This window comes from Rhinichthys klamathensis, unplaced genomic scaffold, assembly GCF_029890125.1.
Source record: "Rhinichthys klamathensis goyatoka isolate OS25496 unplaced genomic scaffold, OSU_Roscu_1.1 h1tg000567l_1, whole genome shotgun sequence".
In the NCBI taxonomy this organism is placed as follows: domain Eukaryota; kingdom Metazoa; phylum Chordata; class Actinopteri; order Cypriniformes; family Leuciscidae; genus Rhinichthys; species Rhinichthys klamathensis.
In genome coordinates, this window is record NW_026607033.1 from 449,021 (window position 1) to 474,697 (window position 25,677).

Below are 25,677 nucleotides of genomic sequence, written 5' to 3' on the forward strand. Positions count from 1 at the left end.
GTCAAAGTTGCTCTTCTCTCAGCTTGAATCAGTCGGCCCATTCTCCTCTGACCTCTAGCATCAACAAGGCATTTTCGCCCACAGGACTGCCGCATACTGGATGTTTTTCCCTTTTTACACCATTCTTTGTAAACCCTAGAAATGGTTGTGCGTGAAAATCCCTAACTGAGCAGATTGTGAAATACTCAGACCGGCCCGTCTGGCACCAACAACCATGCCACGCTCAAAATTGCTTAAATCACCTTTCTTTCCCATTCTGACATTCAGTTTGGAGTTCAGGAGATTGTCTTGACTAGGACCACACCCCTAAATGCATTGAAGCAACTGCCATGTGATTGGTTGATTAGATAATTGCATTAATGAGAAATTGAACAGGTGTTCCTAATAATCCTTTAGGTGAGTGTATATATATATATATATATATATATATATATATATATATATATATATATATATTTATTTTTTAATTTACCTCAGTTTTTGTGCTTTAAATTAAACTAAAAGAAAAATAGAAATGTTGCCTTGGCAAATAACTGAAATAAGTAACCAGCTGAAATTGTATTAGCAACTGATTGTATTTCAGCTTTATTTCAATTAGAAAACATGAAGAGTTTGGTTCCAAAATGCGATAAACCATTTAAAAAAAAAAAAAAGTCACTGCAAAAATCACTATTGTATTTGGTTGGTATTGAAAAGTCAATGCTTAATTTTAAGTAAAATGCGATATCCGCTGTGTTATTCTGTCATGTTTTCTCCCTTTCTTTCCAAACCGCGACAAACGCCAGTCTCCCTTCTCTGCAGAATGCGATATATCTGCTCTCTACCAATCACAACGCACCATTCCACGCAATGTAAACAGTAACGGCAGCGCCTTAAATACACCCGGATTCCTAGTTTTTCTTATCTATTTTGTACTATTCGATCAACAAAAAAAAAAAAAAGAATTTTGACGGTATTGATGAACCTGTAAAAACTTCTATAAAAAAAAAAAACTAAAAAAAAACTTTTATATTGATTCAATGGATTAATTGCATTTTGATCTCTTTTTTTTTTAAATGGACTTATTGCATTTTGGGGAAAAAATAATCCGTTTTTATAATAAATCTTTGAAAATCAAAACCTGGATTCAACTTTTTTTTTGTTATTATGACCTACAAATGCTATGTGAAAGTTTGAAACAGAAAATAGTGGTTTTCATCTTTCCACTTTCTTGGTAAAGAAAACACATTTTTACTCAAATTAATCTAAATGGATTTATTGCGTTTTGGAACCAAACTCTTCACATGTTTTTCATTTAGTTAACGATAATAACTGCTTAGCAGTAGTGTAAAGTCCTGCTATTCAATATAAAAATTGCATTTGCTGAACCACCCTGAAAAATAGTTTATTTCGACTGATCTGACCTCATGAAGCTACATTTATAATATTGATTTGTGATTTTATTGCTGAATATTGTTGCATGTGTTACTTAAATGTAATCTCAGCAAGTTTCCCATTCAAATAGATATGAGCTGCAAGACTAGAAAAGTTGCCAGTGTCTTACCATCTTTCCTGACATCTGCAGGGATGTTTGTGATGTTCAAGTCTTCGATGTCCAGCTGCCAGAGGTTGGAGAGCTGCCCGAGCTCAATAGGAAGTTCCTGGATACCTGGATTACTACGGAGACAGGAAGGATTAAAATCAAGATATGGAAGTCTAAACAAAACATCATTACATCCTGTTAATTGCTGAAGCAGAAAGGAGAGAGGAATAAGTCTTTTTGGTACTGCACATTAGTTTGATTTGCAACTCTTGACTTTCACCCACACTGTGAAAAACCCTGAATCACCAACTGTGATTCTTGGGCTCCATTCCAAAAAGTAGTGAAGTTTTTTGCTGTATAGCTGAATTGGAACCTCGCAAGTGACTGATTTGTCAGGCTCTACACGGACAGCAACAAAGAAATAGTGCTGCATCATTCCAATGATTGATTTCAGCAGTTTGGCATTAACATTGCTAAGATTACGCCATAATGCTGTAATAAACATAAAACGCAGAAATAATGAGTAAAAAAAGTACATTTTTAATTTAAATATAAAAAAATTCTTAAATTCAATGACTCTACTTTTTAATACTTTATATTTATAATCATTTCTATCTGCCATTTTTACTGAGCTTGTCACAATGCATTATGGGATTGTTTGTTTTATAAATTACATTATAAATTAATAAATGAACATGAAAATATTTGTTTGAGACAAGATTATTTTATTTTAGTGCTATCATTTTAAGTTTTAAGTTCATTTTTTTCCATCTAATATTTATATTTTATTTTATTTCAGCTTATTCAATTCAACTATAAAAAACAATTTTCAGAACCCTTCTGGTTGGGACAACGGTCAATTATTCAGTTTAGCACCATTATGCAGTAATATTTTGACCCTGTGTATTCAGTGAGTCGTATAATAAAGTGGAAGAAATAAAGATCTACCCTACTGCACATGTCCCATGATTTCCCTGTGACTCACTTGGAAAGATAGAGTTCAGAGAGGTTCTTGAGGGCACATACTGACGGCGGCACACACTCCAGCTGGTTGTCATTCAGGAAAAGAACTTCCAGAGAATCCCGCAAGATTGCAGGAAACTGAATGGGACACACTGTCAAAAGAAAAGAGCCACAGAAGATGAGCACTTCACCATAACCACATAATGTAGAATTAAAATGGATGATCACTGATGACTGCGGTAGTAACTCTAAAGCTAATATCTAATATTACTGACTAATAGGGCTGGGCGGTAAGACCGGCATGTAGGCCTACTATGAGACGGTAGAAACGTGTCCATATTCGCACAACCATTAGGACTGCTTTGCATTATTACCTCGCAAAAATACGAAATCTTTTGGTTTGCATTACCAACCAAAAAGGATCAAATAATGAAATAAGATGAAGTGTCTTACATTTAACTTACCGGTAATGCATTATCATAAACACAGACATGATTCGAAATTGCATGATTACTTAATATACACTTCTGTTCTCTTATGCTCACCAAGGCTGCATTTATTTAATCAAAAATACAGTAAAAACAATAATATTGTAAAATATGTTTGCAATTTCAAATAACTGTTTTCTATTGTAATACATTTAAAAATGTAATTTATTCCTGTGTTGCAAAGCTGAATTTTCAGCATCATTAGTCCAGTCTTCAGTGTCACATGATCCTTCAGAAATCATTCTAATATGTTGATTTTCTGCTCAAGAAATGTTTCTTAATAGTATTAAGCATTGAAAAAATTTGTGCTGCTTAATATGTTTGTGGAAGCTGTTATACATATTTTTTTTAGGATGCTTTGATGAATAGAAAGTTCAAAGGAACAGCATTTATTTAAAATAGAAATCTTCAGTTTTATTATAAATATATTTACTGTCATTTTTGATCAATTTAATCCGTCCTTATTTTTTTTTTTAAGTTTTTTAAAAATGGCTGTACAAAAATATTGTGATATAAGTTTTTATTTAATAATATAAGATTTTGGTCATACCGTTGAGCCTTATTGCCTAAAAACACTTTAAATGAACTTAAAATATGAGTCCCCCTTTTGGTTGAAAAAAATATTTTGGATCAATTTGAAAGGGGTTTATTTTAGATTCTGATGCCATTACTAAAACAATCCACACACTTGTCACAAACTCAACAAAACATCATTACCATGGTGATATTACTCTAGTTCTACTGCCAGGGCAGTTTCTCTGTGGTAAGTTTGGTAAACTCCCTTCAGGGCTGGTAAAGCCATAATTACAGTGTGAAACTGTAACGTGCCATGGCAACGTAACCACAGTGTTTGAATGTACTGTACCTGGCTCTGGGTCCCGTCTGTGCCACGTAGTGAAGAAGGCCAGTTTCCTGGTTTTGGTCGGCTCTCCTGTCCTAAAATAACATTCAGAGCACTCGATGTCAGATATTCACAATATATATGTCTATATTCAACCACAATGACTGCGAAGATATATTAGTGATCTAGAAGTGCTAGAAGAGCATTTTCTTCTCTACAAAGGATACATGTGATACTGCCTTATAATTTGGCACATATGATTTTCTAGAAGGCAATCCCATAATGCATAATGTGCACTTAACGGAAGAACGTTGATTATTAATATACATATAATTTATTCAATAAAGAAAAGGTATCTAGCAACAATATTTTAGCTACGTATATGTTACCTATTTTTAAGCTTATTACAGTTTCACAGCATTGTCCAAAAGAGGTTATCATAGAAGGCATAATTATGAACAGCCTTCAGATTGGTAATGTGCCAATGGATGCATTAAAATGCAGCCTATGTAGGCTCACTAGGTTTTGGAACAGAGCCTTTCTGTGTGTATATATTCATATACTGTATGTGTGTGCGTAAGTTTGACCTACTTCCCCAGTTGGTTTCTGGACAGGTCTAGTGTTCGGAGACAAGAGCATTTCCATTTGTTGGGAGTGGGCAGAGTGGAGATTTGGTTCCCACACAACTTCAGAGAGACAATGGCCTAAAACACACACAGTTATCTTTGTGACGCACACACATGACGCATCATTGCTGGGCTGATCCATTAAGTAATAATGCAATAAAGTAATTTTGCAAGTGTGGGCTTACTAGCTAGCACATTTATCTGCTGTAAATTTTTTATACAGAAGCTGGGAAAACTTGATGCCTACTACTCTCAAAAGACTACAAATAAAACTCAAATACCAAAATAAAAATATAGCTGCAAGCAGCCATTACCGGGGCCAAGCGCAAGAAGCGGCAACAGATGCCCTCATGGGTGGGAGTGGCAGACCAATTGCAGCAAGGAGCAATTAAAGACATTTTAAGATAATTTTGGGCAAATGGCAAAAAAATCATATATACAGTAACTTTTAAGATGATTTAATGGATTATCACTTTCGACCAATAGGTGGCGCAGTTACGAAATCGATGTGATGTGGTCAGAGTGAGGTGACAATGACACATACAAAGTTTGGTGTCAAAATGTGAAGGCATTGCAGAGATAAAGACTTAATAGTCATTTTGGCAGCATGCCTCAACTTTGCTGCTGCGGTATACAAAAACGGTTTCCTCTATCGTCACGAAATCCATAACTTTTAGTCGGCACGGTATGGAGATGACACGATTCGATTTTGGTGAAAATCGGACGAATGGTCTAGGAGAAGTTCGAAAAAGAAGGTTCTGAAAGTAAATAAAGATGGCAGACAGGAAGTTCGTCCAAATACGTCAAACTTGGTATCTATGTTCTCGGCATGACCCAAGGAATCTATTAAGACCAGTGTCATTACAATAAGCACATTTTTAAAAAAGTTATTAGCATTTTTGGAAATGTAATTTTAACTTTTGACCAACAGGTGGCGCTGTCTTGAAATCTTTTGAGTACCTTCAAGGCAAGGTGCTGGTAACAAATTCTGAGTTTCGTAATGTTACAGCAATGTGTTCATTAAGTATAGCATTTCACATCACAAAACTGCATTGAAATCAATGGGATTTTCATGTTTTGTTCTATTATAGCGCCACCAAGAGGCAAAATCCCACTATTTTTTTCATGTGTCCTCAGAGTGAGCCCCTACATCTGTGTGTCAATTTTGGTGAAGATATCTCGATTAACTTCAGAGTTATAGACATTTATGTGAAAAAACACGTAAAAAATGACCTCTACGTGACTTTGATTGAATTTTACGACCCCTTACTATCAATATTTGGGCATTTGGGCATTGGCGTATAGCTATCGACCTATGTTTCCAATTTTCTGACGGTGGTTTCGTCTCGATCGGACTAACGGTTTCGAAGATATCGGCAAATGATTTTTAAGCGCTAAATCACAACGCTACACAAACCGTAAGTCGAAACCTAGCATATTTGGTATCTCTGGACTCGGCAACGATTCAGGACCTCAACGAGATGACTCCCGTGAAAATAAGTCAACCACAGCCAGAGTTATAAGCATTTGAAAAATAAATTTTACCACTAGGTGGCGCTGTTTCTAAACTTCTCAGGCTCCTTCAGGGCATCGTACTGATGACCCATACCGAGTTTCGTAACAATTCGTTCATGCGTTCAAAAAATACAGCATTTTAGCACATAATTCAAAATGGCCGACAGCCAAAATGGCCGATCTGGGAAAATTGGATATCAGTCGACTCGGCATGACGCCCTGAATCTAAAGAGACCACTTTTATGATTTTTGGACAAACCGTTCAGAAGTTATGAGCGAAAATAGCCGTTTTTCATATCTCCGGACCAGTAGGTGGCGCTGCGCCGAAACGCAGCATGTAGCCTCAGGTCATGCTTGTGATGACATGTACCAAGTTTGGTCTGAATACGATTAAGCGTTGCGGAGATACAGCCTTACGTCTGTTTTCGCAAGCGCTACGTAAAATTAATTTGCGCGTTTATCGAAAACCGTTAAGCGAATCAACTTGAATTCCATAACTTTTTGTCGGCACTGCCTGGGGATGATCTGGTGCAATTTTGGTGAGAATCGGACAAACCGTCTAGGACGAGTTCGCAAAAGTAGGTTTTTTAAACAATTCAAAATGGCGGCCATATTTTTATGACGGAAAATGACGTCATAGGGTAGGATCGAATCGTCATGAGCTCAGGAATCAGAGGAAAAAAGAATGTTGTTGATAGGCCTTACAGTTCAAAAGTTATTAGCATAATGATTTTGAAATTTTGGACAGGTGGTGGCGCTAGAGGCAATGAGTTAGAGACACCAAAATTGGTGCAATTACTGTTGGGACTGTCCTCTATCAGAATGTCAAACCGGAACAACTTTCCCGGACACGGTTCTATGGGCTGCCATAGACGCCCAGTCGGAAGAAAAAGGAAGAATAATAAGAACGGGAACAGATACAATAGGTGCCTCCGCACCTTCGGTGCTTGGCCCCTAATAAAATAAAAAGGAAAAAAATAAAACAAATAAAACAACATCAAAATAAAATAAGAATAAAGAAATAAAACAAAATAATAAAATAATCATTAATAAAATAAAGATGAAATAATAAATAAAACATCAACAAAATAAAAAACAACATCAAAATAAGAATAAGAATAAAATAAATAATAAAATACAACAAAATAATAAAATATTTCATAATAAAAATAAAGAATATTAAAATAAAAAAGTAATAAATAAAATAAAGAATATTAAAATAAACAGTAATCAAATCGTAAAATGAAAAACAAATAAAAATTAAACAAAAACAATAAAACAAAACAAAATAGGAAAATGTGAATGATGTTATCCAAAGCAAAGCTTGCCATCACAACGCTTAGAGAGTTGTGTGAGGTTGCCAGAGCATTGCTATGAAGTTGCTAGGGCATTCTGGGTGGTCTGTGGTCCAAGTCAAAGGAGCCCACACTCAAGTCTCTATGCAAGTCCATGTGATTTTTATTTTGCCAATTTTTTTATCCATCAACAAGAGAACAGAATATCAGCACACCTCTCCTCAAGCTGCATGAGCCATAATAACAGTGATGCTCACCTTGTCCTAGACATAATATACACATCTCAACAGTTTTTGTTGTGTGTTAGTGTGAAGTGTGATATCCTAATACAACGTCAATTATGACTAGCACTTCACTGTTTAATCACTATCTTTGCTCCGAGACCGCATAAATATTTGGCATTTAAAGAGCAGAGATTTTAAAGTCAAACTGTTCGAGCATTAAATTGATTTTTAAATAAAAAAAATGTTCCCTTCTTCCTTATACACTTTCTTAAGCTCTTTAGTTTGCAATCTCGATTTCTCACTCTGTCGTTAGCTTTGTGTTGACATCTTGCCAGTTAACTTGCAAAACTCAAAACTATAAAATCCCCATCTAAGCTGTTCTGCCGTACGTTTGTAAACACTTTATGACACACTTGGTGTCTTTCAAGCTTACTAGTGTATACAATTTTATTATCCCAGCACTTTTTCTCTGATTCATTGGTATCTGTCACCATGAAGGAGATACAGAAGGAAAACCCACAATCATTCAGTGCTACAAATGACCTTTAATGTGAGAACAGCGCCACCATGAGGTAGAAAGACAAAAGAAACGGGTGCACTATGAGTGCTGCATGAAAGAAAACAAAACTAATTTGTCGTATTACAGTAATCAAATGAATTAGAACAATGGGATTGCAAAGTACAACGTCCAGACAAATGCAGGGGGAAAGAATCATGGTTAAAAATTCTCTTTAGTCACTTTAGTCAATAGTAACTAATATTTCTTATTTTTATTTTGCTGTGGACATGTTCTCGTTCGATTCACCCTAACATGGTGGGTTCACAATAGTTGAGTTGTAACCAGGCCTCTGTGGTTGCTCCTTACCTCCAGCTCAAATATGTAGGAGGGCAGCTCCTTCAGGACGTTCTCAGAGATGTCCACCTCCCTCAGATGAGTCTTCCAGAAGATGGAGATGGTGTCAGGAAGAACCTCGATCTGGTTGTTTGAAGCTTTGCAGACTTTCTGTGGGGTAAAATTGTCCCTGATTATCATCATACTCTAACAACACATACCATGGTATTTAATGAAGCACTATCTAAATATACCATGGTACATAACTATGGCATTCATCTAACCCATAATGCAACATTGTATAATTTATGCAATACTGTTTCCTGTAATCGTAACTGTTAATTACTGATGTTCATTTTCATAAATACATTTATGTATTTAATTGCATTAAAATGCACCTTTTCAGTTCCATATTTATTTTATTTGTAATATTTTGGTCCTCTAAAAGAAATACAATAAAATAACAAAATAATAAATAATAAAAAACAATTATAAACATAAAAAACAAACAAAACAAATAAATAACAAAAATATAGAAAATAAAATATAGAACAAAACAAAATAAAATAAAAACAACAAAAAACAATAAAATAAGAAAAAAATTCAAATAAATAATAATAAACTAAAAATAAATAAAACATCAAAAAAAAAAAAAAGAAAAAAAAGAAAGAAGCAAAAACAACAAAATAAAATCATATCTTCATTTAAAAATATGTTGCTAAAAATGTAGATTCTTAAGCCCTACAGACTGCACTAAACGTGTGTGATCAGACTGTGTTCGCAGCGGTGACACACCAGAGGACAGGCCCAGGGATCCGGGAAGCTGGTGAGTTTGTTTCTGTTGACATTGAGACAGCTGAGGACCTTCAGACAGTGCAGTATGGAGGAGGGAAGATCCGTCAGGCTGTTATCGGACACGTCCAGCTCCTGCAGCTTACGCAGGCCGATCCAGTTAGTGCCTGCAGCAGAAAAACAGCTGTCAGTGCGGTCATACGAATACAGATCTGCCATGATAACCACTTTAAAACAGTGTAACACTGAACAACCATGCAGAGAAACTGTATACTTGCTGTATTCATTACATTAATTAAATAAATAAATGCGCAAAATCAAGGCCGAAAAACAAAACAAAACGTTTTAGATACTTAAGGAGTGCTTACAAAAGTAGGTAGTAGGTAGAACTTCTTTTTTTATATATATATTAGAAATATATATTTTTAATCATATTTTTAAATTTTTAAACAATAAATGTTATTTAACACCATATCAATTTCCCGAAAGTATTTCAAGTTAACCACTCACATATGTTAGGAAAAACAAAATATTTAAGCTTGTGCCATTCATTGTGAAGAAAGTTCGTTCCACATAAAAGACATTTTGGTTTTGAGGTTGGTATAAAATTGTAAAATAGATATACAGTTATACTATTATATAATACACTTAAGCCACATTTATCTTAAATGACTTCAATCATTAATAGTCTGATGAAAGGAAAATAATGTCTGTTAAGGAGCAGGAAACAAACATTTTAATTTGAAATACAGACCCAGTGCAGTAAACACTGATCAGTGATCCTAAATCGAACAGCTGAAACTGCTGTGGATGAGCGATAGATTAACAGAGTGTGCCACTGAGTGGCTGATGCCAAACTAAAGAATGTTGTCTATACTGCTTATGCAAAGATCTGTACGTCTCGGCATGTGAGAAGCCAATAGGGTGTGTGTCTGTGTGTGTACCGTTAGGGATGTTGAAGAGGCTGGTGAGTTTGTTCTTTGCTGCAGAAATCAATTGCAACTGGCCGAGGTGAAGCAGACCGACAGGGAGACACTCCAACTCATTCTCACAGAAATTCACATGAGTTAATCTACAGAGGAAAGAGGAGTTATTAGCGAGAGAGAAAGACGATGGCCCTGACAGTATCTGCAGATGTTTTTTTTTCACATTTTATGTGCTGAATTTGGGGCAAAAAAACATTTGGATTTAACATGATAAAATAGACCTGCTGATTACATTCAACTTGGTCCCACTTTAGCATGTGACCAAGACTCTTTAATATCTCAATTGTTTCTCCTAGACAGCATTGAGACTGAATGGAGACTTGTATTTACATGTCCTGCTTTTCAAATGTTTCTCCTGAGACAGTAAGTCATAGCTGTAAAGACCAGCATATTGTTGACCAGCTTCACCAGCTAAGTTTTGCTAACTACACTGGTCCACCAACTAAACCAGCACTAGACCAGCATAAAACAAGCCTTATAATTCATGCTGGTCAAAGCTGGTCTGTGACCAGCAAAATTTAACAAACGAAAATTTGAAATATTGCCTGGGCAATTGCCTGAATAAAATAAGCTGAAGAACTAAAATGACTAAAACTGATTTATAAAAAAATACAACTAAACAGAAATACAACAAAAAAAATCTGAAAATAAAAGTGAATTCAAAATATTAATAATATTATATAAATAATCCTAAAACAACACTGATATGAACTTCTGATCAGAACTTTTTGGAGAAACATCTATTAAGAGGATGTGATGAATTTCCACAACAATTTTTTATTTTGATAAAGATATTTTTAGTTGTATTATAAAGAGTGCACTCAGAAAAGTAATTTTATCTAGTCAAAAATATTTCAAGCATGAGTATAACGAAAAACTGACTAAAGTGTTTTTTCCAGATCTAAAATGTGTTGATATTCCTGGATTCTCTGTGTGATTTTGACCGGTGTGTGGAAGCGTCACAGACCTGCTGCAGATGATCTCCTGTGATGACGTTGGGGTGGGAAGCTCTCGGAGCTGATTGTGGGAGAGATTAAGCGAACGCAGGTGTATCAGACCCCAGGGCACCACAGACGGCAACGAGCACAGACAGTTATGAGACAGATCCAGAACTGTGATCCGAGACGATACGTCCATGAACCAGTCCAGATCCAACCAGGGTAGCTTCCGTCCTGACCAATCAACATGGACAGCCTGTGGACGAGGAAAGTGAAACTCTGTGGGATTTTCCTGACACCGCGTTAAAGAAGTGATGATTAAAGAATCCTTGTGAAATCAAATTGGTATTGATCATCATAATACATTACTACTGTGAATGTTGACAGTACACCATTTTTATAAACACTAAATTGTGCAGTTTAGCAATTAATAAATCAATTATTATATAATATTATAATGAAATATAACATAATAATTTTTTTTTTAAATATTAAAATATAATAATAAAATTAATTAAACTAAATAAGAAAAATATTAAATAGAATACAAATACAGAACAACACATGCATACATAATAGTACAGAATAATAATATGATTAAATATAATGCAATTTAATAAAGCAATAAAATGAAAACATTAAAATAAAAAGGTAACATTTTATTTCGATGATTCTACTAACTGTAAATAACTTTGCAACTACATTTTAACTTACTCTCATTAGAGTATTAGTAGATTGTCTGCTTAACACTATTTTGATGTTCCCCAATCCCCAGTCTACTAATACTCTAATGAAAGTTAGTTGTCATTAATTGACATGTAGTTTTAAATTAATGAGAGTTAGTTTACATGCAGTTATTAAGGTCAATTCAGAAATATTTTTAGTACCTGAAAAAAAGTAAAAATTATTTTATTTTTTTAAAGTTGTGATTTTAAAAAATGCAAACATTTGCTCATGAATATTACAACAAAATATATCCAAAAAAGAATAAAAAACAGATCAAATGAACAAATGTGAGTAATATAATTAGATATCTAATGCTAAAAATCGATCTGTGTTTGGGTTAGATTGTTTGGGTTGGGTAAAATCATTAGAATTACGACTTCCAAACTCGTAAGCAGGAACTTTCCAGGAGGATGTGAAGTGTCCTGTGGCTAGACTTCATTTAAAACAACAATTTAAAAAATAAAAACAACAATTTTACTTTTTTTATAATTATTGTACAACATGCACACGTTTATAAGCTCAAATTAATTAAGAATCTAATTACATGAACACTTTTGGAATATACAAAATTTTGGATATTATTTGTATATTGTAGTGTTTATGCACAGGTATCAAGTTTTGCCAGTGTGTGTGTGTGAAAAAGGAATACATTTACAAAGAGGAACTAGTACTGACTGTAAAACTTCTGTAAAATAAAGCCGCAGCATTGTTCACGAGTCCAGCGCTGATCTTAAAATAATTCGGTCAGTCAAGAGTGTGAATCAGTCTCACCTGCAGCAGTCTCCCATCCGCAGGCGTGTCTTTGTCCTGCAGGAGGCGCTGTCTGAGCAGCTGCGAGCTGAAGTCTGCGTGATCCATCAGCGTGTACGAGGAGAAACCGGCTCCATTCTCTAGCAGAAAACATGCAATCTCCTTGTTTCCTGAGTGGAGAAAACAAACTTCAGTTGGACCAGGAAGAACTTTTGCTTTATTTCTCCACACCTCTGTGCTGAAAGAGGAAGTGTGAGCAGTGGAGGAAGTGCATGTGCGCTGGATCAAAGAGGGAAACCTGAACACTGTCAAAATTCCCCTGCTTTCTCAGTGTGCAGTTCATGATGATAAAGTATTACTTGACTCTAGATAGATAGATAGATAGACATCAAAAATCAAATAAAAAAAAAGCATAAGAATGACATCAAATCACAGACCAGTGACACAATAACCATCTGAGGTCGACAAGCAAAATAGACTTAAATTACTCACTTGGTCAATTATGGTCATACAGATAAAAGAAATACATTTGAAACTGTAAATGGTCTACTTTTGTATGTTTTCATTTACAATCAAAACAAAACATTGTGCTTTTGTAAAATAAAATAAAAACAAAAAGGGTGTGCTTTCTGCCGTCTCGGTCTCCGAGAATTTTTTTTTTGGAGCATATCTCTAAAAATTGAAGTGTGTTTTTAAATTATCTAATTCAAAACAAAAACTAAAATTCTCTGTTTATGTAATCTGTATAAAAAGAGAGATGTCAGTCGTTCTTGTGTTAGCTCATTATCCGCTAATGTGAACACCTACTGACAGCGAGCTCTATTCAAATGCTAATTCTGAGACTATCTATGCAAACAGAGTCAACGCCCACATCAACTCGATAAAACACAATAAACTTACAATGTAGTTTTTACATAATGTATATAATCAACATTTTTGAGTTTGAGTAAATGAGTAGTTTTATATATCTCCATAATTTTAATTTGATTATGCTGCTCGCAATGCTTCATGGGATTGTAGTTCTTTCCCTCACTAAATCAGTTTAGTACACAGTCTTGTACCTTTGTTCAAATACCGGTCGATTTTTTTTTGCTTATAATCAAAGTTTGTAATGTTGTGAAAGATACGATGAGCAGAAGCCTACAGTACCTGCCTGCGCTGCAGCATACAGGGGCAAACCAGTGATGATGGCAAACTCTCCTGAATTTACTGCGCAGTCCTCGGCGTCAGCATTGTATGTATAAACCAGCAGCTTTACCACCTCTAAATGACCCTGCTGGCACGCCGTAGCCAACATCCAGTTCAGCAGATCCTTACGGACACACGGACCTAAAGAAAAAGAAAGTTGTTTCAGAAGTGGAGCAAATTATTATGATATACAAAATACAAAAAAAAAGGGCACAAAAATAAGCTTTTGTTATTTGCAATAACACGTACCACTACCTTCGGATCATATCTTTGTCTGGCGGAAACCTTGTTGTTTTCATAAATCATTACTATTGGTCAACCTTTACGTCTGTCTGTGGGTTTTGTAAATATTTAACCAATGAAAAGTATTAAAAAGAGCTAGTGACTAAACCGTATAGCTCCATTGGATCCTCAAACTGTCGGTAAAACCTAACTCCATCCGCCTCTATTGTGAATGAAGTGACACATTTTGGACCGTCTCTGCTTGTCCATATACAGTATATATATACAGTATATATAGCCTGTGCAAAGCACTTTTATAAACATGAGATTTTGTCCAAATGACAGAAAAAGCTGAGCACCCAGATAGCTAAAATAAACTTTATAGCCTATAAGTTGATGAAAACGTGATGCAATGCACTTACTGCGGCCATTCTAAGGTCTGACAAATCTCTGACATTCACTGGTCAAAAACCTTGGAACTCCAGTTGAGCTTGATTTTGGTAAAATGTTAATAATATAATGACATGCAAGTTTCTGACCATATATGAAGCCACAATATCAACTTTGACAACATATTGTTTAACTCTTTAAAAAAATATAGTTTTTTTTTTCCATTTCCTGAAAAGTAGCAGTTTTGGTCGTACAAGGTTTGCGCCTGACAGTGACGATATGCAATAAAACCTGGAATGAGCATTAAAAAAGTATATAGGGTCAATTTTGATTTCACGTTGACATTAAAGTCAGCATGAAACAGAAGTTGTGATAGTCTTTTATTCCTTATTGTGACGTATTCGAGTGAAACGGCTTTTCGAACAAGAAAAATTGGAGGGTGGGACTTGAGTTTCTCCATTGGGCAATTGATTAGATGGTTGGATTGATGTGGTTTGCTATTGGTTGATCTCATGTGAGTGACAGGTTGTCCTGCTCTCGCACCAATAAACAAATCATCAGAGAAGAGATGTCGCTGCAAAGGGGAGGGGAAGTTATTTTGATTAAAGATTACGAGGGCACACAAATAAAAAAAATCATGATACGCACGATTTAAAATTTATAATAAATACTGAAATATTCTATAAAAAATAAGAATTGACAAATTTCATTTCATGCCGACTTTAAGGAAGTTGATTTTGGTTTCCGCTCACGTGGTATGGAGTCCAGCAGCTCTCGGACCAACACCTGATGTCCGTGATGAGCCGCTAAGACGGCAGGGTTATCTACGCTGGGCTCCTGTGGAACCACAACCCGCGCGTCCTGCAGCAAAAACCGGACAGCGTCCACATCACCGTTCTGAACCGCCAAACGAAGTAGCTCCAGCTACACACACAAACAATACAATTCGGTTAAATCTGTTTCAATAAAAAACAGACATTTTGCAAAAAAAACATTTACATACCACTATACTTCAGCATCTGTAAAAATAAATAAATAATAATAATTAACTTAAATATTAAGCTCCAGGTGTCTTCTTTTTAAAACATACTACAATGGTCCACATACTCCAAAACGGTTTAGAAAAGATGACCATTATAGACCATATGTGAAACCACATACACATACAGTTTCTAGTTAGAGAAATCAGCACTAGGTGGCAGTAATTCACCTTCACAAATGACAAATTACACCAAATGAATGGATAGTTTAGTTTGTAATTTTTGTTTCACAGTACCGTTCAAAGGTTTGGGGTCAATACGTTTTTGAAAGAATTCTCTTATGCACAACAAGGTCGTATTTATTTAATTAGAAATACAGTGAAAACTGACAAACTTTCTTATTATTATCGTTGAAAAAAGTTGTGCTGCGTGCTTAATATTTTGGTGGAAACAGTGATTTTTTTAAAGGATTCTTAGATGAACAGAAAGTTCAAAAGAACAGCATTAATTTGAAATATAATTTTTTTGTAACATTATAAATGTCTTTACTGTCACTTTTGATCCACTTAATGTGTCCTTACTGATTAAAAGTATTAATTTCTCTCACGCCCCAAGGTACAGTATATAGAGTATTTAACTAAAAATAAAATCACAGACAAACTGTGGTGTAACATATTTGATTAATGTTTTAGATTCGTTTAATTGCTACATAACTGCAATAATTCATATTGCCCATCATGAACCTGGTGTTTAAAATACGATGGTCAGACCATAATGTTGAGAATGGAATACTAACACGATTCATTTGTCACACTGGAAACGGAAAATTAAGTAGAGTAGAGCACACTGAACTGTGGGATTGAGTTTTTATTAAAGGTTGCCCTGGATGCATATTTTGACAAATGTAGTGGATTAGTAAGAGTAGTACGCTAGTATGCCATTCCAAAAATAGTCTTTCATTCACAAAATGTGATTTAATTTTAGACGAAACAGCTGTTGCAAAAGTCACATTAGCTTAAATGCAAGTATACACTTCCTCATTCTGTTACTGGCTCACTGTGGCCTACAGACAATAAACTCATCCTTTTTTCCCCACTGATCTCTTTCAGTCTCTGAATTAGTGCAATACAATTTCTACTACTATTTCTGCAGTATGCAAATTGTATGCAGAATACAATTTTTACAAAAATACCTGGTTTGATCTATTACTGTATATTCCCAGAAGATGCCGTATCCAGCAGCACAGCATGCTTTACGCAATGTACACCGTTTCAAACCGGCTTTACAGGCAAATGTTGCAGAACTCCTTTCTGAAATTCCATTGATCAGTTCTATTTAAAGCTTCATAAATAAGAAAAAATATGCAAAAATATGCCAAAAATATATAAATTAAATAAAAAAAACATACCTTAACTAAATGACTTAAATATAATTTAAAAAATAACTTGAACTTCCATTCTCTGTGTGACGAATGAACCACAAGTTATGTCAAGTGTGATTTATTTTTAATATCCAAGTAATTTGATAATCTTAGTTAAAAAGGTTTTACACAAAATTGGAGTAAAAATACAAAAAATGCTTTGTTATATGTGGAATACAAAGCATTTTTTTTTTTTGCATTTTTTCTCCAATTTTGTGTAAAACCTTTTTGTCATTTCTAAGTTGCTTTGGAAATATGTGTCTGCTAAATTAATAAATGTAAAAGGTCATTTTTTTTTCATTTTATTTATGTCAATTGCTGAATTTAACAACCAACGCAATGAAATCAAATGATAATGTTAAAAATACTTTAAAAAAAATAGTATTACACTAAACATACGAAGCATTTCATTCTGAGCGTAGGTCAAGTGTTTTAGGGTAACACAGAAATATTGAAATATTATATATATGTATACACAAAATATATACACAAATTTCTTATCTCCAAGACCATTGAGCTCAATAACAAACTGATTGCGCAGGACTAATGCGATGAGCGTGGAGGCAGAAGAGGAGGATCAGATGTGTGTTTGTTAACTGATGGCTGGTTAGGAGCCATTACAGTCACACCATCAATCACTCGTGACCTCATTAGAGACCTGTAACAGCATTTACAGAGGAGTATCACTGCACAGCACACTAACTGACCATAATGCTGTAATCTCCTCTGTAATCACCTTACTGTGAACAAAGCCTTTTAATGGCCCCCAGAATATTTTATTGTATGAATATCTGAATATACAATATATTAAGAAACTAACACACCATATGATTAATGTTTTCTGCCTTTCTTTTTTAAATCATAGACTAAAACCATTTTTTTAGTATCATAAAGGTACCATAAAAATACATTACCATTGTTTTGCGGTGTGTTTTAATTGGTTAATTTTCTTCTTATAATAGACAAACATGTAAAGGAAAATAACTCTTCCTAATTAAAGTATAAAATACAATAAATCACACTTTCAAACAAAGGTGTAGTCAGTTCTGGGTTTCTTGTCCTCAGCTCTGGGATTCTAGGCATCGGGAGTACTGATATGGTCACTTTAGAATAGGGTCCAATTCTCACTATTAACTACAAATCTTGCCTCAATAAACTCCCAATTACTATTTATTAATAGTTAACAAGGTCATTGTTAAGTGTAGGTATTGGTAGGATTAAAAGATGTAGAATCAGGTCATGCAGAATAACGCATTAACATGTGCTTTATAAGTACTAATAAACAGCCAATAATATGGTGTTAATAAGCAACTAGTCAACAGTGAGAATAGGACCCTAAACTAGAGTGTTACCTGATGTAACAGTATCCAAAGGGGCAACCAAGTCAGTTTTTTATACTCCTGTTGTTTACCACAGACATAAGTTCATCTTTCTTGATGACGCATGCTGTAACTTTCCTAAGATCCAAGATCCTTCTAAAGGCCTCACAGATGCAAGCTCTACGCTTTCAAGTCCTTGAAATCCAGTAACTCATATTGGTGTCCAGTTTCCCCCCTCCTTCTCATGGGTAGGCATACATATACAGTCCATAATTACCAATTGTACATCTCTTCCCATACAGTATGAGGCATTTCTTATTCTTATACAAACAAAAATATGTGCAAGGAAGCAGAGGGTAAGTGCATTTCCTTGATATTATATAAAACTATTCAAAACAAAAGTGTAGAGTCGGTAAGACTTTTTAAAATGTTTTTGACTGAAGTCTCTTATGCTCACGCAGGCTGCATTTATTACATTAAAAATACAGTAGAAAGAGTAATATTGTGAAATATTATTACCATTTCAAATTCCTGTGATGCAAGGCCGAACTTTCAGCATCATTACTCCAGTCTTCAGTCATATGCTCCTTCAGAAATCATTTCTATGCTAAATTGCTGCTCAAGAAACATTTCTTATTATAATCATCAGTTGTGCTCCTTAAAGTCCCAGTGAACCGGAAGTTGCAACCGACTTTACTTCAGTGTTGTGAAGTATTTACAAGTGAAACGGTATATTGAATTAGAGGGCAGGGTTTTACTTTAGCACACCTCCTCTCCATCCCTCGCTCATAAGTTAAGTTAAAGGGGTGGTTGATTATGATTTCACTTTTCTAACTTCAGTTAGTGTGTAATGTTGCTGTTTGAGCATAAACAACATCTGCAAAGTTACAACGCTCAAAGTTCAAAGCAAAGGAAGATATTTTAAGGACTACAACAAACGGCTGGGACTAAACAACATTCCTCCCGGGTTAGTGACATCACGAACCCTAAAATTTACATAAACCCTGCCCCTGGGAACACACGGTCCATGTTGAGAAGAGGAAGAGTTGTTTAGTAGAGCACATTTGTGAGTCTGCTCAAGCTGTCGCATCCGTCTTTTCACATGCAATACAGTACGTAACACAAATGCAATATCATGTCAGTCTGTAGGCATCTTACAACAGTTCCCACACGAGCGATTTGATAAATTATCACGACAGAATATGCTAATCAAAGACTTGAAGATAGTTAACATCAGCAACATAAATTCATCAACTAACCATTCAGAAACGTCCTGTTGCATTCTACATGGTGTCAATTCTTGAGTCTCTCCATCATTGTCCGACTCCAGTTAAAACATAAAAGGCAGAACAGTTTCTGACATTTCAGTGCATGTCTGTGTGAGGTAATCGAAGCTGCTGCTAACACACACAAGCTTTTGCTGGAAGCAGCAGCTCATTTGCATTTAAAGGGACACACACGAAACGACACGTTTTTACTGACCCTCAAAAAGGGACAATTTTAACATGCTGTAAAAAATTATCTGTGGGGTATTTTGAGCTAAAACTTCACATACACACTCTGGGGACATCAGAGACTTATTTTACATCTTCTAAAAAGGGGCATTATACCACCCCTTTAAGGATATTCAACCCAAGCCGCCAAACTGACGTCATCAGAGAAGGAATAAAAGTATTTCTATAAAAAAATCTTACTGACTTTTGAAAACAATTGGACTTTTTAGGAGTCCTAAGGTGGTTGTTCAGGTGTTATCAATGATTGCTAGGTAACTGCTAACCATAAAAATAAAACAACATGGATTTGTTTTGTCAAACTAACATAATGGCTGCATTTGAAATAGCATATTCTGAACTCACGCCATTGGTTGAGCCAGAGTGTCAGGTGGTTTAAACAAACAGTCCATTGTCAGTGTTTACATATTTCAGGGAAATCAACATGCAAACGATTTACTTAGTTATTTCTGTATATTAAGCTACGATAGGAGGAAATATTGTAATTTAGAAAATGAATACATTTCACCTGTACTTCTAATGCATGCCTTGTCAAATCCAAATGACTTGAGCTTGTTTTTGTTTTTTTGGTGCTTTTCAAAACACCTTTTTAGTTTGATTGTTACGCCCACACAAACGACTAGAGCAGATTTACAGGCCAAAACATGTTTTAAAGGGGTCATATAATACCATTTTTGTACAAGCTAATATGATTCTTTAGGGTCTAAATTAAAAGTTTGTAATATACTTTAATTAAAAATTCTCATTAGTATTGTAAGAAAACACTTATTTTACCTGGTCAAAAACAGCTCTGTTTTCAGCACGCCGTTTCAGTGCATATGACTTTAAATGATCATGAGCTTTGCTCACCCCGCCTCTCTGTTCTGTGCGTACACCGTTTGTAACACAATAACACAAGAACCATAATGCGTTGTTCATTATAAACCTGGGATTATGAATTATATTGAGAACGTTGTACATAGAAAACATGCCGTAATGTGCCCTGAGTGTAAACCGACGCATTCATCGTGAAGCGTGCAGCTAGCGGTTTGCAAAGATTAATATAAAGATTAATATAAAGATTAATAAAACGTTACACTCACTTTAGTTCTTCTGAAGGTTCAGCAGGAACACGAACAGGTTCCGATCCTTTATTCAGGAGCAGCTTCTTAGCAAACCCAGCTTTATACTGATCCTCCTTTATAAAGCAGTCCACTGAGAAATAATTCGCGCAAACACGAAAGCATTGACGTTGCTCGTGGGGAATATTCCCTTCGAAAACAGAACTCAGCCACTGCGTCTTCAGCGGTTCGGATTTAGGAACATTAAAATGACTGCTGTGTTCGAACAGAACACCACAATCGCTTAGACGCCATTCTGCTCATAGACAGTGCTCCAGCAATCAACAATGACCGCGCCGATCCGCACAGACTATGATTGACAGGACGAGCGAGGGCGGGTCTGTGTTGAAACGCTGCTGTCAATCAACAATCGCGGGAGGGTGTCCGACCATGTGACGTCACACGGTCGAACGGCTCGATTTGGGTCGAACGGCTCGAAAACATATAAGGAGATTAAAACAAAAACACTGGATGGATTTTTATCTTTATATGATGGTTGTGTACAGGCACTGCCAACACACATTTCAGTACAATCAACTTGTAAAAGTGCATGTACCATTATATGACCCCTTTAACATTAAAAACACATTAGTCTACCATCAGAAATACCTGCTTATAAGCAGAATTAACCTGCTTAACTAACAGACTGTAAACACATGCAATTGTAGTGTTTTGAGTAGGTCTATGGCACGTCGATATCATGTTTCTACTGTTTTGAAAGCACATAATTAATGTGTGCAGTGTATTTCACACATTGCACCTCGAGGTGAAAACTGAGAAGCAAGTGTGAAAAAAAGCTGTGATGTTTAATATTTGTTAATAGGCTCTTTTCTTTTAGGACTGTATTGTCTATGCAAGACGTTTCAAGGGTTTCACTAGAAGCATGTTTTTAGAGCACGCAGATCAGAAAAGCTAACACAGTGCTATGCTAAGCCAAGCCGGATACTGGACCATTGCTCAAATTTAGGTTTATTAATTTAAAAAAAAAAAAAAAAAAACCTAATCCTCAGTATTAAACTTTGGCGATTAACTCATCGTGCATCGTTTCTGCTCCAGACTTATACATAAAATCATGCAATTTGATTTTATGAGTGTTTACTAAAAGACAATTTACTTACAATGTGTAACTAAAACGATCAACTGCGCTGCTGGTATTGCATTTCGATTTAGAACATTTTACATGAGCAGCAACTCTGTATATAAATATTTTGAAATTCAAAAAATATTTTGAATTGATTAAAAGAGTTTGGCATTGGCATGTTGCTTTTCAGTATTTCATGAAATATACATTTGTTTGTTTGCCTGCTTCTTTGGCTATTTTCATGCCGAAAACCATATTTTAGTAATTAAAAAATTATTTCCATTAGGCCTACACGAGAGTAGATGTTAAAACTTCATGCTGATTTGTACTCGGCTTTCGCCAAGATAAGCAACACTAAGACGTAGCTTTACAGTAAACTTCACCCCTTTACGCTTCTTTCCATATGGTGGTGTGACTCCCCTTCTGTCCGGCGTTAATGGCTGCAGTGTACTTGGCGCGTCAGCACACACGACGGCTGCAACTACAGTGTGGTCTCCCTAGTGGACCAGCATGACAACTGTCTGGATTGAGCCGAGTAGGGGACATCTCTAGGGTCTTCAAGTGGGCACCTTCCGTCCTCAGTGTTTCGTCGACTAGCCCACGACACCTCAAGAGGGCTCGACAGTGACTCTGGCGTCCCAGAGTCACCCCCCTCCGTCCCCCACTCAACTCAGCCCAGCTTACTGACCTTTACATCCCTCCTGCTGCTGAGACCTAACCACAATCTCACAATCTCTCCGCAACCCAACCATACGCGCCAACCCGTTTGACTAAGGCTGTCGAGCCCCACTGGTGCGTTATATGCAGTTTCAGTGGCAACGGTTTCGTATGGCATACCACCTACCGCAAAACACAATATCTGCCCAACCACCCGTCATTCACGCAATATACACAGGAACGTAATGACTGTAAATACTATACAACCTATACAAATAAACCAACAGACTCTTCAAGTTTTCAAGAATTCTACGAAACCATAGCGTGGCGGCCTGTCCACAGCCAGCTAGAATCTTTCCGTCTCAACCACAGCCAGTTACAAAAACATTTATGTAAACCATTTATGTAAAAGCCACAGTTTTTTTACATAAACTAATAAACGTACTGCGATGCTTATTTCATAAATAAATGAAACAGGTAAGAAAGTAATTTCTGCTCTCAAAAAACCATGGTATAGTTTATTATTAACTATTTGCAGGGTTTTTTTGTTTTTTTTTTTTTTAAATAATCATATTTTCACATGAACACAAATCTGCCCATTGTGAAATCAATTACATTAATTTAGTTAAAAGGTATGAACATGGTTAAATTATGGCTAGCTGTGGAACAAGCAATGATGATGTCTTGAGCTTTTTGGATTAAGTCCATTCGTTATATCTTACATTTAAACTAATTGAATGTTGCTTGTTCCACAGCTAGCCATAATTTAACCATGTTCATACCTTTTAACTAAATTAATGTAATTGATTTCACAATGGGCAGATTTGTGTTCATGTGAAAATATGATTATTTAAACAAAACAAAAACAAAAAAAAACTGCAAATAGTTAATAATAAACTATACCATGGTTTTTTGAGAGCAGAAATTAGTTTCTTACCTGTTTCATTTATTTATGAAATAAGCATCGCAGTACGTTTATTAGTTTATGTAAAAAAACTGTGGCTTTTACATAAATGGTTTACATAAATGTTTTTGTAACTGGCTGTGGTTGAGACGGAAATATTATATATCTGTTTAGGGGATTATTTCATGGGGACAAGATCATTTTTTTTTTTTTTTTTTTTTTACTTTACTATACTGAAAAGCTTAATTGGTAGCCTATGTCTACTTTATCACTGTTACAACGGTTACACAAGTCAAGTGCAAAATATAAATACAAGTATATACACTAAATGATACAAATGTATTATTTGACTGTGAAGAGGTTCAATGTTTTGGAAGGAAGAAGACGGGGTCGGCGTAACTGGGACTCGTACTTTTATTTACTCAGAACAAAAACAAACAAAAAGGCGCCACACTCGCTACAGCAACAATAACAACTATAACACTATTTCCGCTTAATCAGCTCTCTCTCTTTCCACTCAGGCGATCACTCTTTCCACTTGCGTTGTACAAGTCCTCAGTCCTCCTCTCTCTCTCCCGTTACAGACCGCGCTGAACCACGCCCCCCTCGCCACATTGACCAATTTTAAAGGTTTACTACATTTTCTTCCTGGAATCCACCTTGAAATCCTACCCTCTGTTGGGATCAGGATAATCCGGTTTGTTTTTTTATCAAAGTTATCCAAATCCTACTGACAAGTTTTGAAAACACAAACTGAAGGTTTGATCCAGATTAAAACTAGGATTGGATTCCGTGATATAATCTGATTTCAGATTCCTCCTTTCCCTTTTGAACAACCCATTTTCAAGATTGGATCCAATCCGATAACCAAAATACGATCAGTTTACCTTTGAACAACTGGCCCCAAAAGATAGCATAGTAGACCAGACGGCACGAGCCATTTGGTCAACGACTATAGAGACAAACTTCCAATACACAAAGGACATTTACTCCACACTTTACCCACAAACTTTCCCAAATGTTTAAAGTACTTTTGCTGTGTTTTATGCATGTCCCTATGTTTTATTAGTTATGACAAGTTATGATTCTTTAGTTATGTTAGAGTGACTTCAAATGTTGATATCCAAAGATGATGTATCACTGCTTTAATGTCTTCAAATCCCCTTTCTTGGAATCAAAATAATCCTCTTTTGATTTTATAATCAATGGTGTACAATATGTTATGACAAATTGTATCATGATATTTTTACCATACTTTTGTGTAAAGACTGCACAAATTCTCCATGCCACCATGAACATGCAAATGGGGATAAGATGGATAAGAAGACTTTTTCCCGGTCATCTTTGATTGGTCACCTCGGGTGTGAACTGAGAGGACCTTTAAAGAGTGCCTGATTAGTTCAGATCTTTGCTCAATCTCTTTGAGACAACGTTTCCTGTTTTCTTCCGGCAACTTCATCTTCAAGTTAACTTCTTTGGATTCAACGTGGACTAAGTTAATTTCTTTAGATTCAACGTGGACCACCCCAAGAACCCAAACGAACGCTTCAGCGCACTCCTGGCAAAATCATTAATAATCTCCTGCATCTGGACTTGTTCAGCAACCGAAGTCAATGCAAGTACCCATTCGCAGCCTTTAGGTGCGTTATTGTGCCCCTTTAAGGTGACCCTGATTCTTTGATGTTTCTCATAGGTTGTGGTTAATCCACTCTGATTGTAATCTTGCCATTCTCTTTTCTTCTCTCTCTCTTTCTTCACTTTTCATTACTTTCTTGATTCTATATACAATCTTTGCTTAGTTTAGTTGTATGTGTAGCCTGCCGTAGTTTTGTTTATTAAACCATTATACCCACCCTTTATTGTCTCTGTGTTTGCCACTCACAAAAGATCAAAGTCACTGAAACATCTTGAGTATTTTATTTTATTTACTTTAGTTGGAAAAGGTTATTCTTTCTCGGCCAGGAAGATAATTTACTTCCTATAAATGATAATTGATTATGCTTTCTTTTCATTGGATGAACTGATTAAATAATTATATTAATTCTGCTACAGTCAATTCTAAAACATTCAAATATTTATAATTAATTATAATTCGTTATGATTTATTATAAATATCTTTTGAGCTAATTTGCTACAATGATATTTAAAAAAAAAGGTTATTTTGCATTTAAAACACATCCAGTTTACCATTACAGAAATGTTACCCGTTTCTTAGCGGTTTCATTTATGTATGACTACACATACGCAATACACAAATCTTAAATGTAGCCCTAAATATTGTTTTGAGTGTAGCAGGTTCCAAAGCACAACATATGCTGGTCCTTCAGCTGTTGAACTTCACAATACACAGCTTCCCTTCAGTGTTTATGTAATTTTTCAGTAAAACATAAAAGCACAAAGTGAGAAA

The 25,677-nt window shown here is 35.5% G+C and overlaps 1 protein-coding gene across 3 annotated transcripts in view; it reads right to left on the minus strand.

Moving 5' to 3' along the window:
• The window catches only part of lrrk1 (leucine-rich repeat kinase 1), a 107,873-nt gene that overhangs the window by 72,456 nt on the left and 9,740 nt on the right, over positions 1 to 25,677 (minus strand). For all 3 annotated transcript variants that reach the window (XM_056239567.1, XM_056239565.1, XM_056239566.1), the window contains 11 exons: positions 15,051 to 15,222; positions 13,648 to 13,827; positions 12,520 to 12,668; positions 11,052 to 11,278; positions 10,043 to 10,170; positions 9,102 to 9,265; positions 8,340 to 8,477; positions 4,406 to 4,518; positions 3,839 to 3,909; positions 2,508 to 2,637; positions 1,544 to 1,656 (listed from right to left, as the gene is read on the minus strand). In XM_056239567.1, the coding sequence (XP_056095542.1) occupies positions 1,544 to 1,656; positions 2,508 to 2,637; positions 3,839 to 3,909; positions 4,406 to 4,518; positions 8,340 to 8,477; positions 9,102 to 9,265; positions 10,043 to 10,170; positions 11,052 to 11,278; positions 12,520 to 12,668; positions 13,648 to 13,827; positions 15,051 to 15,222 (1,585 nt within the window). The remainder of the gene's footprint in view (positions 1 to 1,543; positions 1,657 to 2,507; positions 2,638 to 3,838; positions 3,910 to 4,405; positions 4,519 to 8,339; positions 8,478 to 9,101; positions 9,266 to 10,042; positions 10,171 to 11,051; positions 11,279 to 12,519; positions 12,669 to 13,647; positions 13,828 to 15,050; positions 15,223 to 25,677) is intronic.